General features: G+C 34.7%; 2 protein-coding genes across 3 annotated transcripts; one reads left to right on the forward strand and one right to left on the reverse strand.

The window, feature by feature from the left end:
* Positions 1 to 3,828: 3,828 nt before the first annotated feature.
* Positions 3,829 to 9,582, reverse strand: LOC21404623 (T-complex protein 1 subunit alpha). Its single transcript, XM_024177004.1, has 17 exons — positions 9,308 to 9,582; positions 9,106 to 9,170; positions 8,860 to 8,949; positions 8,673 to 8,759; positions 8,534 to 8,593; positions 8,325 to 8,375; positions 7,840 to 7,935; positions 7,472 to 7,537; positions 7,068 to 7,285; positions 6,896 to 6,992; positions 6,466 to 6,552; positions 6,099 to 6,233; positions 5,662 to 5,766; positions 4,972 to 5,100; positions 4,697 to 4,800; positions 4,314 to 4,404; positions 3,829 to 4,226 (listed from the first exon to the last, which is right to left on the reverse strand). The coding sequence occupies exons 1-17, from the start codon at positions 9,378 to 9,380 to the stop codon at positions 4,143 to 4,145; spliced, it is 1,638 nt and encodes a 545-aa protein (XP_024032772.1). The 5' UTR covers positions 9,381 to 9,582; the 3' UTR covers positions 3,829 to 4,142.
* A 395-nt stretch (positions 9,583 to 9,977) lies between these two features.
* Positions 9,978 to 13,128, forward strand: LOC21404624 (probable plastid-lipid-associated protein 11, chloroplastic). 2 transcript variants are annotated; one of them, XM_024177016.1, is made up of 5 exons: positions 9,978 to 10,486; positions 10,705 to 10,770; positions 11,331 to 11,474; positions 12,432 to 12,522; positions 12,945 to 13,128. In XM_024177016.1, exons 1-3 carry the CDS (start codon positions 10,017 to 10,019, stop codon positions 11,428 to 11,430), a joined length of 636 nt encoding a protein of 211 aa, XP_024032784.1. In that variant the 5' UTR covers positions 9,978 to 10,016; the 3' UTR covers positions 11,431 to 11,474; positions 12,432 to 12,522; positions 12,945 to 13,128. The 2 variants fall into 2 exon arrangements, with proteins under 2 accessions (XP_024032784.1, XP_010089253.1); XM_010090951.2 differs by having other exon boundaries at positions 12,441 to 12,522.
* Positions 13,129 to 16,296: the final 3,168 nt, after the last annotated feature.

Below are 16,296 nucleotides of genomic sequence, written 5' to 3' on the forward strand. Positions count from 1 at the left end.
CGATTCAAAACACCCACTGTGTCTAGTTCTGTCTATAATCCGTTAGAATTTGCTAATGTAGCACTAATTTTAAAATATTAAAACTTAATTTAAGTTAAAAAAAATATTAATTACTAAAAAATGAGAAAGGTTCAGGATATAAAGATTAAAAAAAAAAGCTTTTGAAATTATTTACCAAAAAAAAAAAAAACAAGAACAAAAATCCCAAAACAAAAATCCCCATCTAGAAAACATCAGACAAACTACCTCTGCATCAACACCAGTGGCAACGAAGCTCCACCCCTCCTTCGACGATAACGGTTTTCTCGACCTACAAATGCCAAAGCTCGCGCTTGCCTCCATTGTGAATGAAGCCCCTTTAATCACCCACGACGCATGAGAGATGTAGGAGTTGTTCTTTTAGAGTGTAATTTGAGTGTAGTTTTTGAGTTGAATTTGAGTTATAATTTGAGTTGAAGTTGTAACTTGAATAAAGTTGAGTAAAATTGAATAAAATTGAAACTTAAAAGAAGGTGAACTTAAATAAAGTTAGAACTCGAGTTATATTTTTTTAAATTTTTTAAACAAAAGAACATGTCCGTACTTTCCCACGATTCAAAATCATAACCAAATATCTTAAATCAACAAATTTTGAATCAATATCACATTGTCTGTGCAACCTAACAAAAAAGAAAAATCCTTATCAAAACACCCAAGTTGGTCACCGGAAAAGGGGGTGTGGTCTGGTTGATAACTTTTTATTTTTTATTTTTAATGATTTGTTTGCTAAAGACCTTTGTTATTTTTTGTTTTTTTACGTTTATGTGATCATTTCTAATATTTAATCTTTTTTTATAGATTTAATTAGAAATTAGTGCCTCTAGTTAACTTCTAATGTTATGTCATGTCAGTAAAAATGTTAAGCTTATAGACGGAATATGATGAAAGATACATTATGATTAATTTTGTGTATATTAAGAGTATTTTAAACTGTTTTTAAAAATTAGAAGGACATTTTAAAATATAATACATATTTAAAAGGCATTGATAAAAATAATCTAAAATTTTAATAAAAAAATCTTCAATTTACACCTTACAAAAACTTTATAATAATGTTTCTTCTTTTTTAAATCATACCTTATAATGGTGTAATTATAACTTTTTGTTCAAAACTTCAACTTTTAGTGGGGCTACTGATATCAATCAAGCCACGTGTCAAAGTAGAAAGTGAAGATGATGATGGGACATGAGAGTGAGATGTAGACAAGGTTTTGTGAAAAAAGAAGAGTACCAGACCGTACGTTGCGCCACTTTTTAATCATAATGAAAGTACATTTCCTTTTTAGCTTCCATTTTTATATTTTATTTGTTTTCTTTTAACAGGTGTGTTATTTTATATTTGGTTGATTATTAGGAGACGACGTTTGGTTAGAGAATTCAAATTATGATTTAAATAATATTTTATAATTTATTATAATATTTTTTTTATAAAAATTATACGTAAATAAAAAATAATTCTAATATATGAATCAAACGTCTTCTTATTCATTCTTTTTGATCCCCACATTTATTTTTCTTTTGAAAAAAAAAGAAAATTTACTAAGGAGCACTAAAGTGCTTTGAACATCGAAATATGTATATGATTACATATATATACTTCTTGTCTTTTTTTTTTATATTTTTATATTCGAATTTTTAGTAGTGGTGCTAAAAATTTCTTAGCACTAAATGAATTAAAGTATGACTATGTAAATATGAAAGGATGATTAATTTCATACCAATTTTAAACATTTGTATACATTGGTTATTAATGCCAGGGACATGGGTTGAATTTTTTTTTTCTAATTAATTTACTTATTTTCCCCGTATTTTATGTTCTTAAATTTATTTGGAGTACTCTAGACCAATGTGAAAAAAATTACCAAGGTTTTTGTCATTGGTGGAAGGGACCTCGAATCACGTGACGTGACAGGGAAAATTGGTGATCCCAAAGCAAAAGCACAGCACATGCATTGGTCATGTGCATGTTAAGATTGGCTAATTAAAAATTTCGGCGACTATTATGGGATTGAATTTGCGAATCCCATATTTATTTATTTATTATTATTATTGCTATTATTTATGCTAGAAAACTATTCATTTCTTCTTAAAAGATCTTTGTTTTTTTTTTTTTTGGTACGCTAATAAGAAAAATTGCATAAGTTTTTCACAAAAATAATACGGATGAATATAACTCAAAGTCAAACTTCAAAATTTACACCAGATTTAACATTATTTTAGTGAAAAGTTCTGTGCTAAACAAAACTTCACAGTTGAGGCCCCCAGTTTGTGCAGTTGCCCAAACGTGCGTCTCAGAGGGCCGAAGGAAAAGGTTTCAATCCATTTTTTGCACCGACTAAAAAACAGGGAATTCTTTACGTGAAAATGCATGAGAGTGTATTAAATAGGATGATGTCGGTGGACATGGGCCGTGGGCCCAACTTGCACGAGATAATGAGTGAGTTGGTACCTTCGGCACGTGGGCTGCGGTGGAGATGGGAGACAACTCTATCACCGAGAGACACTTTGCACGCAAATGAGACTTACATCTCGTTACGTGTTCCATTACTATTGGCTGCAAATGACTCGTATTAAATTATCCTAATTTTACATCCAAATTCATTGAAACATTAAAAAATATTATTGTCTGTTTATGGAATTATTTAACGAAGAACATGCTCATATATAGTAAGGCAATTAACATTTTTGGTTAGTGACGTTGGAGACAATCTTGTTACTTTTAGTCGGCTTTCTTTGGCCATTCTTATGATTGTTAGACTACCAAGTAATCTCTAAAGATTCAACTTAATTTGGCGTTTTTTCATAACTAAAAAGAAACTTAATTTGGCGCTTTATCAAAAAATAAATTAAGAGAAACATAGTTTGGCGTACATTATTCAAATAAATCTTGAATAAGTTGTTACGACTTCATTAACAAAATGAACAACCTAAACGTTTTTATCTTTGCACTTGTGGAAAAACATTAAGATTTATTTATTTTTTCCTGTTTAATGTTCATGTATTTCACCATAAACCTATGATTTCTTAATATGCAATACAAATGTGCATTTTCCTGTCATGTTTATATTCCTTTTCTGACGGAAGCGGAAGCACCTTTACGACTTTTCCGGGAATCTAGCACTAAATTTGTTTCTTTTTTCTTTACTTTTGCTTTATTTGTTTTCCACTAAAACTAGTATTATGGAAATTGTTCACTTTTACCACATTATCATCAAGTGGAGAGGATAAAATCCCACGTGAGTCCGTAAAATAATGAGCTCACACGTGTACTAAAAAATGTAAAAGTCACATGGGTAGCCTTTAGAGGGATAAGAATCAAAATCCCAAACGATTAAAAACTACAAGAACTCACATGAGCATTTCTCAATCGATATTACCTAGTTGAACAAGAAATATTTAGTAGGCTAACCATTGCCACCTTCTTTTCTCTTTTTGGTGGAAACAGATCCCATGTTCTTAATAAACCTTGGGAAATAGATGGGTAGTAATTAAAAGATAAAAAATTTAAACTCACGCATTCTTAAAAATAAGTAAAATAAATTCAGTACTACTACCGTAGAACTAAAAAAATAAATAAATTTTAGACCTCTCATAAGCTACTGCAAATCATATTTACATAAAATATCATTTTTAAGATCCATATTTAGAATATATCTTAAATTTAATGATATTGTCAATCCCTCCATTTTATTTAATAGTTATTGAGATAATATCATTCTGTATATATCTGTTTTTTCATCTTGCCGTTTTGAGCTTTTGATTATACATCATAAACACATGACAATAGGAGGTCACTAATCTTCCAAGTACTACAAAAAACCAAACATGTAATTCAAGTGTCACCAGTAGGACCACCAAAACTAAAAAAAATCCTGTCCCCTTCATCTCGCAACCACTTCTCAACTGAATCCTAATTCCAAAACATAAAAGCTGAAAGCAATACAGAAATAGCTTCATTAACTAGATAATAAAACATTCTCATTTTGGAGTATTACAAAAAACCCACATCAAACCATGAAATCCTCTTCAAAGTTCACACACCAACCATTCCCCTCTATTAGCAAAATAAAAAAATGAAGCGTATGAATGCAAGCACACAAATTCTACTCCTCATTCTGACTTTCATCTTTGACAAGCTTTATCATGTCATCAATTCGAAGAATTGTTATGGCAGCTTCCGTTGCAAACTGAACAGCAGAAAAATTTACAAAAACGAATCAGAAGCTTGTAATCACACAGCCAATAATCAATACAATAGCGTGTACGAGTTCTACCTGAATTATTTTGACTTTGCTCATTGCAGGCTCAATGACTCCAGCTTCCAAGTTGTTGCGAACGGCTCCCTTTATGAGGTCCAATCCCATGCTACAAAAGTTCCAGATGAGCCAAGAATTTAGTCTTAGAACAAGTGTTCAAAGTTAGAAAAATGCGTTTTGGTTGAAACAACTACTATTTAATCCAAGGAATATTCACAATCTACAAGTTCCATTGGTCCTCAAACTCTGCTGTGTAATACTTTATAGGTTATATTACCATCCAACAAACTATTTGCACACTTTCGGCTAAATTAATATATGTAGAAATTGGAAGAAAAATAAAGGAAGATGGCCAGATAGGGGCAATGAAAAATCAGATACTCAGGCAGCAAGTAGAATACCTAGATAAATGCTTCTTATCAGCCTTAGTTTGTGCAGCATGATGGTATGCCCGCAATTTTGCCACCAACTCCGTTGCATCCTTGGCGGCATTGACAGCGAGCACCTGCACAGAGAAAGATCAATGGCATCTACATTATATTTCTAAGATCACAGTTGAAGGGGATGGGTGACCTCCTGGGAAGTCCTCGTGTTGCACCCCTCTTTTAAAGAAGAGAAAAAAAGATCACAGTTGAAGGGACATATCATTCACCTATGCCAAGGTAGAAAATTATACCTTGGGTATTATTAGCAAAGATTCAGCAAACTCAGCAATCGCCAACTGCTCACGTGATCCCAAAGTCGTCGCAAGATACTCCAGATACACAGATAACGCAGCCTCAACTGCCCCACCACCCGCTACCACCTGTTTAATCAATTGATATCAAATGAATCCAAATAGCTTAAAGAACAATTAAATGGGCGTACGAGGTCACCCAGCATAAAACCAAGAAAAACCTGTTAAACATTTCAATTCCTTTTCCTGAAACCACAGCATCTCTCAGATTTCCTCGATACGATATTGATACCACAGATAAAAATGTTACATGACCAATTATTAGGGGCACGACTTGAAGTTTAGAATAAATTCCCCTCTTATGCACAATACTCCATTCACGCCATCTAGTTGGGCAACCAAGATAACAAAATTTAGAAACAAAGTGATTAACTCAAGAGGATTTTGATCGTTTAAATTCTGCGAAGACAGGTGTGAATAAAAGCTAGCTTGGGGTGTTACTAAAAGAATTCAAGCCATTCTCCTATTTCATTAGTTTCAGCCCGGAAAAAAGGAGGGAAGATTCACTCAACTACTTAATTAAGCAAGCTGGGAAGAGCAAACTTCTTGAAATAACAATTAAAAAACACTCTCTATTTTAGATATTGCTAGCACACCAAAGAAAAAGTACTCAGGAAATGACAAATTTACCGTGTTTGATTCCAGGGTCCTCTTCACAATGGATAAAGAATCATGCAAAGCTCTCTCCATCTCATCAAGCATATAGTCATTGGCACCCCTCAGGATCACCGAAACCTGTAAAATAATGTGTCCCATTAAAAAATCCATTTTCCTAAAATAACTGCTACGAAACCAATGAAGGTACCATGCGTGACATTAGAATGCAGAATTATTTTGTGGTGGGTTATTCCAAATAAGTCTAACACTTTTAAAAGCCATCATTTTTTATTTTTATTTCTTTTTTTCAAGAAAAGGGTTTTCTATTTTTGAGGGGGGCTTGAAAAGAACCATAGTTTATTAAGGGTGCTTATTTTGTTGCAAAGGAAAAGGTTTTGAGTTAATTTAAGGCAATTAACCCCAGCATTTTAATTGTGTACCATATGTTGAGTTTAATTCAAATGACTCACTGCGCTTGTAGTTTTGGTCCCTTTTATCAAAATCACGTCATCATCAGCAATGCGCTCCTCCACAACTTCATCTGCAGATCCAAGAAATGATGGCTCGAATGTTTCCTCCCCTTCCATATCAGCAAATGTTGAGACCTGAAGGCCCATCAACATAATGAAAAGTCAAACATCATAACACTATTAGACCAGCCACATTACTGTGCAACTAGTCATAAAATTCATGGACATCCTTGAATGATAGGAACCAAAAAAAAAAAATACTACCATTATCCAAATTGTTCCCTCAGTACCATGTGATAAGCAGATGTTTAACAATAATCAGAAGCAATGAAACATGCTCAATATAGAAACAGAGTTGGCAAATTACCAGAGTTGCGCCAGTAGCCTTGGCAACATGCCGCATATCCTCTTTCCGAACACGTCTTACGGCAATAGCCCCAGCCTCAACGAAATACTGCAAAAATGAGAATGATAAGCAGGAAATTTAAAAACTAAACAAATGAATAGGAGTTATTTAGACATAAAGTAAATAAAAGAAGACTTTAACACGCATGTAATGACCCTTGTCATATTATGACCAGGACGCATACATAAAGCTACACCAAAAAATCTTCAGCAAGTGCAGAACCAAACCAAACAGAAGGAATTGAGTAAAAGATGCAATCATATAGCAAAAGATGCGCTCCATTCAGCTTGGAACTTGGAAAAAATGTGGCATGACATACAAATCACTAGCAAGATAAATGGATGTTGCGTGTCACTAAAGCATTTTGAGAAATGCAGAAAAAGAAGTTTGCCTTGAGTGCCATGTCGTCAATCCCTTTTGTAGTCAGAACCACATTCGCTCCAGCTTTGAGAAGTTTCTCAATGCGTTCTTTGGTCATATCCACTTCCCTGTTAGGACATGCATATAGCCAGTTAAATAAAACATCATTAAGAAAGGAACTATGAAGTCTACTCACTGCTCACCTTTGACGAATTTTTTCAAGTTCTCTGGGATCAGTTACTAAAACTTGAACACCCAATTGCATTTTCGTTTTCTGAAGATTAAAGTCAATACAGGCGATTCTTGCAGGGGAAACTCTCATAGGCATTCCTTGTGCAGCACGACCTGTATTTAGAGCATATCCATTCAAGAGATAACTGTCTTTTGCACTTTTTCCATGAGCTTTCAAAATATTTATCCCCTGGAACAGTAAAAGAGGACACGTTTCAATACGTGCAATTAGAGCCTTGCAAAGAAACCATGAAATTTTGCTGGATTACAATTTTTACAATGCTAACATAATAGATCACATGCATCCCCCTAAATCATATACACAGACCATATAACCTTCATTATAGACATATAAAGTAAATCAACAGTTACGAACCTTGATTGGGTATCTGATTTCCCCCCTAGCATTTGTCATCTTTACAGCTTGTACTGCATCCACAACCTAGAAAGAATAACTTATGTTAATACATCCAGAATCCAAGCAGAAAAACCGAATACCAATAATACAATCATAATAAGAAAGAACGACTCTAATTAAGGCTGCTCTTGTCTCAGAGACCACAAGATAAAACGTGACCAACTAAGTAGAAAAAGAAAGAAAAGAATCTGAATCATCGACAAAATCAAACCACATCTGTGAAAGAAAACACTCTTAATCTTGGCACTCAGATGCAAATTTTCAGTTCAAATCTAAATCTTTGAGGAAATATTGCTCCAATCTCTCTGTTACTGAAAACAGCTTACCAAATTTGCAAAGAAGTCACTGTCACCAGCTATCAACTTTGAGGACATGCTTGTCTTGGCGCAATTTATTAAAGAATCTTTCCCAAGCTTCTCAACCTAGAAAAAGAAAAAGAAAAAGAATCATGTATAAATTGACCACATCGTAATCTTACAGACCAGAAAACCAGGACACTGTTGAACCATGAATTGTAATTTTCTGGGTATGACTATGAGACCACTCGATATATGAAATATGAATTAATATCTTCTATTCCAAGCATTCTTGACTCATGATATTATCACAACACAAGAAACCCCACAAAACCATATCCACATAGATACTTCCTACGACCCTGCGTGTTTACTGTGGATTTCCTACTAAGGCCTTGCACAAGCACCACATGTTATAGTTTTACCGCATGCATGTCACTCCCATGAAAGAACCAAAAACAAATTTTGCAACTTTCAACAGAGTTTTAAAGACCAAATACAGCAAGGAAGCCTACCTTCACAGCCAATTTCTCCTCAACATATTTACATGCCTCCCTCATAGCAAGCTGTGCACATTGACATACATAAATAAATGTCAGGTGAATCTAAAAGAAATACCACCAATAATGGCCAACAAAACAATTCAAATTACGGACTTAAGACGCTGTTAAAAAGCATTACAAACTAATAACATAGAAGGGGAAAAAAGGAGATTCAAACTCACTCTGTAGCCGCTAATTATAGATGTCGGGTGAATCTTATTCCTCACGAGATCATTTGCTCTCTGCACCAATTAAAAGAAAAACATGACACATTAATAATTTATAATCCTTATGATAAACCATTATAAGACTCCTGCTTACCTTGAGCAACTCTGCAGCTACAATGACAACTGAAGTAGTCCCATCTCCGACTTCTCGGTCTTGAAGCTCGGCCAATTCTACGAGCACCTGGGGCAAAAATGAAGTAATTCAAATAAACAAAACAAACACCAACCAAACTAAAATCTCTAGACATGGAAATGTCGAAGAATGGGCAACTTTCACCAACCTTGGCAGCAGGATGTTCAACTTCTAACATCTTGAGAATGGTTGCTCCGTCATTGGTAATAGTCACATCACCAATATCATCAACTAACATCTGAAGTAGCCAAACAAAGTAATTGAAAGATTAATGAGCACACTCTAACTACAAAGGAAAAAAAATGCAAAAAAGATTCTGCTAATTGCACTTATTAATCAAACGTAGGCGACAAAAATTAAACTTTTACAACGCCGTTAAGAAATGGGAAAGTACCTTGTCAAGACCCACGGGACCGAGCGAGGTTTTCACGATGTTGGCGACAGATTGACAAGCCACCACTGTATTCCCCCCAAAATACGTACAAATACCACAACATCAATACGTATATATATATATATATATATATATAGAGAGAGAGAGAGAGAAGAAATGCGAAGTAAAGCATGAGATATGTAGAGAGAGAAAGAGAGAGCACCATTTTGAGTGCGAACGTCCTGACCGTACTGGCGGTCGCCCAAAATATCGGGGGTTTGAGCAGAAATAGCCATTTTTGTGGTTGGGTTGGAGAGAAATCGAGATAGCGGAGAAAAACCCTAACCCTATATCAGATCTGCGGAAGGTGGAGGAGAAGAAGAAGAAGACGGCGATGGCTGAAATCGAAGTGCCTCTGGAAAGTTCACAAATACAAAAACCAGGTTTTAGTGAGTTGGGACTGTTTTCTTTCGATAGTCCGCCTAAACGAAGGGGTTTTAGATGCCGCGACGTCGTTTTATTTTTGTATCAGAGCTTTTTTCCTTTTTTATTTTTAAGTGGTCGTTTCAAAGAATGAAGACTGATGACCCATTGTTTTATCAAAAAAAAAAAAAAGACCCATTGTATAGTTTTACTTATTTTATGGGAGTTTTTATGAAGATTGATGACCCATTGTATAAAATAATAAATATTCTTGGATAATGGATTATGTCGTTTTTTACACACAATAGCGACGACATGTCATTATTTAAAAGGATTCATTTTATTCCATACACTACGTCGTTTTCTTTGGCACACGACACAAACGACATAGTATACCGAAATAATTATCTAACTGACCTCACGAAAACCGCCAAAATTTTTAGTTCATAAAAATCTGCTGCTCCGCCAAATGAAAAAACTCAAAAACCTTCTCTCTCTCTCTCATCCCGATGGCTTCGTGCCTCATTCTTCCAACGATTCCCTCCAAATTCCGAAATCCCAAACACACCTCCCACGCCCCTAAAATCACCTGCTCGTCCCTCACAGCCCAATCGCAGTCCGGCAAGAAAGAGCTCCTCCGCCTCATCGCCGGCGAGGACCGAGGCCTCAAGACCCAGCGCAACCCCACGAAGCTCGCCTCCATCGTCAAAGCCATCGACGCCCTCGCCGATCTCGGCGCCGGCGCCGTCACCACCGGCAGCTCTCTCTCCGCCACGTGGCGGCTCCTCTGGACCACCGAGAAGGAGCAGCTCTTCATCATCGACAAGGCCTCCCTCTTTGGCACCCGCGCCGGCGACGTCTTGCAGGTCATCGACGTCGAGAAGAGGCGGCTCAACAACGTCATCACTTTCCCTCCCGACGGAGTTTTCTTCGTCCGCTCCGACATCGAAATCGCTTCGAAGCAGAGAGTCAATTTTAGGTACTCGTGTGATTTTTTTTTTTTTTTTTTGGAATTCAAGATCGGAAATTATTATCTCCAATTTTATGGTAATAATGTAGTAAATATGGATTTTGTCTCTATAATTTTGTAAATATAATCTATCGCTGTTTCTATAAGTTCCGACATTTACGTTCTTGGTGTGAATGTTATGATATAAACGTGTTTATTTTTTGATTTGATCCTTTTGGCTGTGTTAGATTTACAAGCGCGGTTTTGCGCGGGAAGAATTGGGAGATTCCTTTGCCGCCATTTGGACAAGGCTGGTGAGTATTTTGTTTTTGAGATTTTAGTTAATTTGTAGTTGCATATTCGGCTTTAGATCATGTATTGTGTTCCTTTTCACTAGAAAGTTTTGATTGAATTTGTTGTTGTATATTGAAAATGAAATATGCTTAATATTCCTAATCATTTCAATTGCATTTGATCTCAAAGAGGTAAATGTTTAATAATGAATTATACATTAGAATACAGGTAATCAGGGATCAAAACAAACGGGCAAAATGTAAAGTCAGAGGAATCTTTAAAATAAAAATAGATACAATAAGCTTGGTTTGGGTTTGTATTTTGGTTTTGCCTTAATATTGATTTGAACAAGTTATTTGTCAGATGTTATCATTTTATGCAGCATTTGTTAGTGTTACTTGAGGTGTATCTTAATCCTAGTTTGTGTTCACTGAAGTTCCTATTTTTCATGTGATTCGGCCATTCCACGTGATTAATTGAATTTAGTTATGTCAACGATATGTATATGACCGGAGTTTCTTTATATTTCTAACGCTTCTCTTATTGAATTTTTGTTACCAAAAGCATCTTATTTCTACAGGTTTGACACTGTATACCTTGATGATGAGATTCGTGTTGTGAAAGATATCAGGGGAGACTACTTGGTTGTAGATCGTGCTCCTTATGCTTGGAAAGAATGAAAAATAAAACTTCTTGCTCTGTTCTTGAATTACTGGAACATAACGTGAGTTCACTTATTCAAATTTCAAACACGTTTTTGTGTTTGTCGTCTATCTCATACCTTGTTGGTCTGGACCCAGTCTAAATGTGATTTTTTGCTTTTGTTCATGTTCTTAAAAGATTCGAAAATATCGTGTCGTCTGTTGCTGATTGCTTTCTGTTTCTGGTTGCAGCAATCCCCAGTTTCCATTACCCTTTCAGCCTTTCTTCTTGGTTTTTGGTGTAGTCACCATTCTATACATATTCGATTACATTGTTGGCTTGTTATCATAGCAGAATTGAAATTTGAAACTTTTTTTTTTTTTTTTTTTTTTGAAAAGCGTCAGAAAAGAAATTGGAGTAGAAATATATGCTATTACATTTCAAGAAACCGTATTTCAAAAGGCTGAAATGAGAGGTCTGAAGCACTCCCACTGTCCTTATATTCATTATTATTTTTTGTCGCATACCACTCTCAACCTCTAGATTTTAAACCTCAACTACTGGAAGATTATCTACGTTATTTTTCTGGTGACTTTCTTGTGAGAGAGAACTGATTGTTGGTATAAGTGGTCTAAAGTGGAAACTGGTTAAACTTAGCATCTTGGTAAATTGAACCTCTTGAAATTCCAGGGTTTACAGAAAATCTCATTTAGTTTGCAATGTTTGTATTATCTATTTCCATTTTTTGAGTGAATGAGTAATTTCAAGTGTTTCCTTTTTGAATGGACAAGAGCACTAAATTGCTGAAAGTAAAAAGATAAATTTGCTTGACTATCAAAGAGTTAATCTCGTATAGCCACTTTAAACTTACATTTGTTTTTGGTTTAGTTCAATGCCATTTCTTTCCAATCGCTAGTATTCTTTTTTTCACTTTATAATTAAGAATGTTGTCCAAGTTATCTATAGCTGGATATCTGAGTTTTTTAAATTATCTGTGAACCCCCAACTCTATGAATGAGATGTATTCAAATATTTCCAGTGACTGCAGATTTCGATGCTTACTGTTGCAAGCAATGTTCATGAGGACGGACAAGTTGCTGTAGAGCTCCTTTGTAACTGGAAATAATAAGGTGCAAAAACTTCTTAATTTTTCCAACTTCTGCAGTGTTTTCCCCACATGATTCTTCACGTATTTTAGAATGTGTTTGTGTTGTTTCCTCAGTTTTCTGAGTTTGGGTCCGCTTATTCTTTTTCCATGAATTTGTACTCTTTACCCACTTGCCTCCTGTAAATCTGCTCTTATCTTTTCTCTATATTTATCAGTCTCTTATGAGCATAACCCGTTGCTCCCTTTTAATCAACCATGCAAACATTTTTTTTTCAAAGGTATTTCTCTTAATTGATCACTGCTTAGCATCACAATAAACATAATGACTAACGAGGTTCTCGCATTTAAGCCCTCTATTTTGTGTATGTTGCCATGCCTACTAGATATATCCTTTGTCGTCATATTGTCTTTTTATTACATTAAGTAACGCTACTTTTGCTGTAGGATCTTATCTTAATGATGCGTCTTCCCAAATGACTGGTCTCTCCCTCCATCCATGTACATACATCTGCTTGTGAGTGTAAATTTGAATATGTGCCTTAGAACTGTAATTAATATATAATTTTCTTAATTTCTTATTATTTTCTTGCAAGAATAACAGCTCCACTTTACAGTTTTTTATTATATTCTCCCATGATTCTCAAAGTAAGTTTTGGGCTTATTTTTTTGGTAATGAATTTATCTGCAAAAGTTTCAACACCAACTTGTATGGAAATTCTTGGATAGCACCATCATACATTAGTTTTTTTACCCCTAAAATTGTGTGCTTCAGAAGATATCATATGAATTGTAAACAAAAACTTTGATAAACAGATTGAGTAATCGAGTATAAATCATAATTCAGTGTTTCTTTCAACATGTTAATATTGTATCTTTGTTTATTTTATCTTTAGACTGTAGTACCATTGCTTATACTATTTGCCAACGTGGACCTTAATTAGGCGGTGAATTTGGGTTAGGGGCTATTTAACATCTATAGCGCACACAGAGTGCAACATCAATTAAAGGTAAGAGCTGATGTTGCTGCTAACCGGGTGAGTGAAAAGCTGGAAAACAACAATGGTATAATCGGGCACTAATCAGGCATGCAGATAGGGATTTCTAATGCCTTGAGGCCATCACTTGTGGTTGGAGATTTGCCATTTATCTATAATTATTTGGTAGTTCTACTCCTAGTTTGTGTTCTTGAATGTTCGCCTTGCGATCATACCAACTTTAAGCTCTCTTTCTTTTCCTTATTTCTATCTAATTTTGGTTTAATCGTACCTACTTTTGCATTTTTCTTGCAACTCTTAAAGAGTCATGCAACCTACACTGATAGGTCCTATGTTTTCGACAACAATCAGTTTAAACTAATGTCACATTGCCATTATGCTGTTTATACGGATACATAGGTTTTGTCTGAGGAGCTTTTAGAAGTAAATTTTGGTTTGATGGGCTCAAAAACAACTGTTAGATCTGGTTTTTTTTTTTAAAAAAAAAAAATTACGCGAGGGTGTGATTAATTAATTTTTCAGATTTATCAACGCGTAATTAATCAAGCAAGATATAAAGCAGATAATAAAGGACATATGAAATGGTATCGTAGTTCGGTGCGCACACTTACATCTGCGAGACTATATCCAGACAGTGAATAATCCACTAAGTCTCAATGATTACACATACCAATCGGACTTATACACTCAAAGACTCTCTTTGATAATGTCGCTATCGTGTCGAATCTACTTGTGGTTTTGTCCAGTGAGTATCACTCGTTTTCAATTTGCACTACGAACTCTTTTCGTCTAGCAGAGCACTTTCTCCTAAAAACTTCTAATCTTTTTCTTGAAAGACGATCTCAATAACTCACAAAGTTCACAAAAAACTCACAGACTCTTTTATAAAAATATTTTATTAAACTCGTACTTCTTATGAGTTAAAATAAAGCCTTTAAATAACGCTTCTAAGATTCCACGAGACTCATTCAAATTCAAACTTGGATATGCTTCATTTTATATCTATGATTCTCTCTGAAATAATCTCACATTATCTTCACATCGTTTCCTCTTCACGCTAGATTAAATAGCTCCAAAATTTGAATTTAAATCACCAAATTATCTTAATCTAAATTCAAATTTGATTCTCTTTCAAAATAAAATCTCCAAATTGGATTTGAATTATGCACTTCAAATACTAACTTGATCTCCATGTAGACAATATGCATCTCCTTTAAGGATATTTGCATCTTCTTTTTAAATTAAAATCTGAGGATCATATCTTCTACTGCAACCCTATCTTGATTTATCAAAAATTGCTCAATTCAAATCATCAGCAACTTGAATTCAAACTTTAGAATCTGCAGAACAAACTTGAGATCACGATCATGGTTTGAATTTTGCAATAGTAAATCCGTAGCACTATCTCGAATTCAAATTCTGTAATCACCTGAATATCTATATATTATCTTAATTTAAAATCTGCACACAAAATTTACCCACAAAATACGTATGTATCTCATCAGTATCTGAAATCCGATTTTGAATATTGATATGCAATCTGAATTTATTCTCAAAACCTGTTTTTGAATTTTTACAATCACTTGTCGATAAATTACTAATAAATTGTTAACTAATAAAAATCATAACAACAACTTTTAAAAGTGTTTGGATAACATATTGAGAAGCTTGTAGGCTGTAGCTACTTGAAGCTCTTCTAGGTAATAGGCTAAAATGTCGGGATCTGGCCATCTGGGGCTTTGGCAGTGTCAGCTTCTGCATTGGCGACGGTCGGCTGTGAGGCTGTGGTGGAGCGGCGACATGGAGGACTGTGGTGGACCGATTAATTTACTTTATTTTATTCTGATGTAAAGTATAAGGATTAAAGGGTAATAAGGATGACAAAAAGAAAACTTATTTGTGGAATGGAATGGTCATTCTTCTTATTTTACAAGTGAATTACAGCTTCATTCTTCTTGTTTTAGGTAAATAAGTCTTTAGGGTGCGTTCGGTAAGAGGGATGAAAACGTATAAAAATGAATATGATATGAAAAATGAAATGTAAAGAAAGAGAATGATTGATAATTTTCTCAAAATTGTTTGATATAATAAGAAGTAGGGATGTTTTGTGTTCATTCTCTTATTTAGTATTAGAAAGAAATGAGAAGGGAATGATTTGAGTTTTATTGGTATTACAAATTAAACCCAAGATTGTAAAACTCAACTTGGATTTGCTGTGCATGTAAATTGGAGAAGGCGTTGTATGCATTTTTTGTATTCTTTGTTGGAGAAACTATTGCACCGCAGATTGTACGTAAGAATATAGACCAAACTTCCATATCCGATTGGGGAATTCATTTGGGCCCACTATTGGGAGCAAATCACGTGTAGTGCGGGCGATGGGTCCATCAGATTATGAAATTGCAAGGAAATTACGAGTAAGGTCAATTCCAATGGTTGTTATCTCCGGGCTCACGAGCAAGACTTTTTCATCACATTTTTCCTCCTCGTGGCTCCCATCATTTTGCCCTTAAAAGCAAGTCACTACTAGTGCTGTCTGTACGGAATAATTCCCTTGAATATGCGTAAGTGAAAAGGCTAGCTGCTGTTGGGAAGCTTGTGGGCACATCAAATAAGGATGGAGGAGGATGAAAAGAGTGAAATTTCAAAAGGAAATTTTTTAAAAATACCCCTTAAAATGGAGTTTTTTTTTTTTTTTTTTTTTTTTTTTTTTTTTTTTTTCTTTAAATTTCCCCTTTTTTTTTTTTTTTTCTACTCCTTAACATTCGCCTATATATTTTTAATTTTTAGATTAGAACTAG

This window comes from Morus notabilis, unplaced genomic scaffold (genome assembly GCF_000414095.1).
Source record: "Morus notabilis unplaced genomic scaffold, ASM41409v2 Scaffold1009, whole genome shotgun sequence".
Classification (NCBI taxonomy): Eukaryota; Viridiplantae; Streptophyta; class Magnoliopsida; order Rosales; family Moraceae; genus Morus; species Morus notabilis.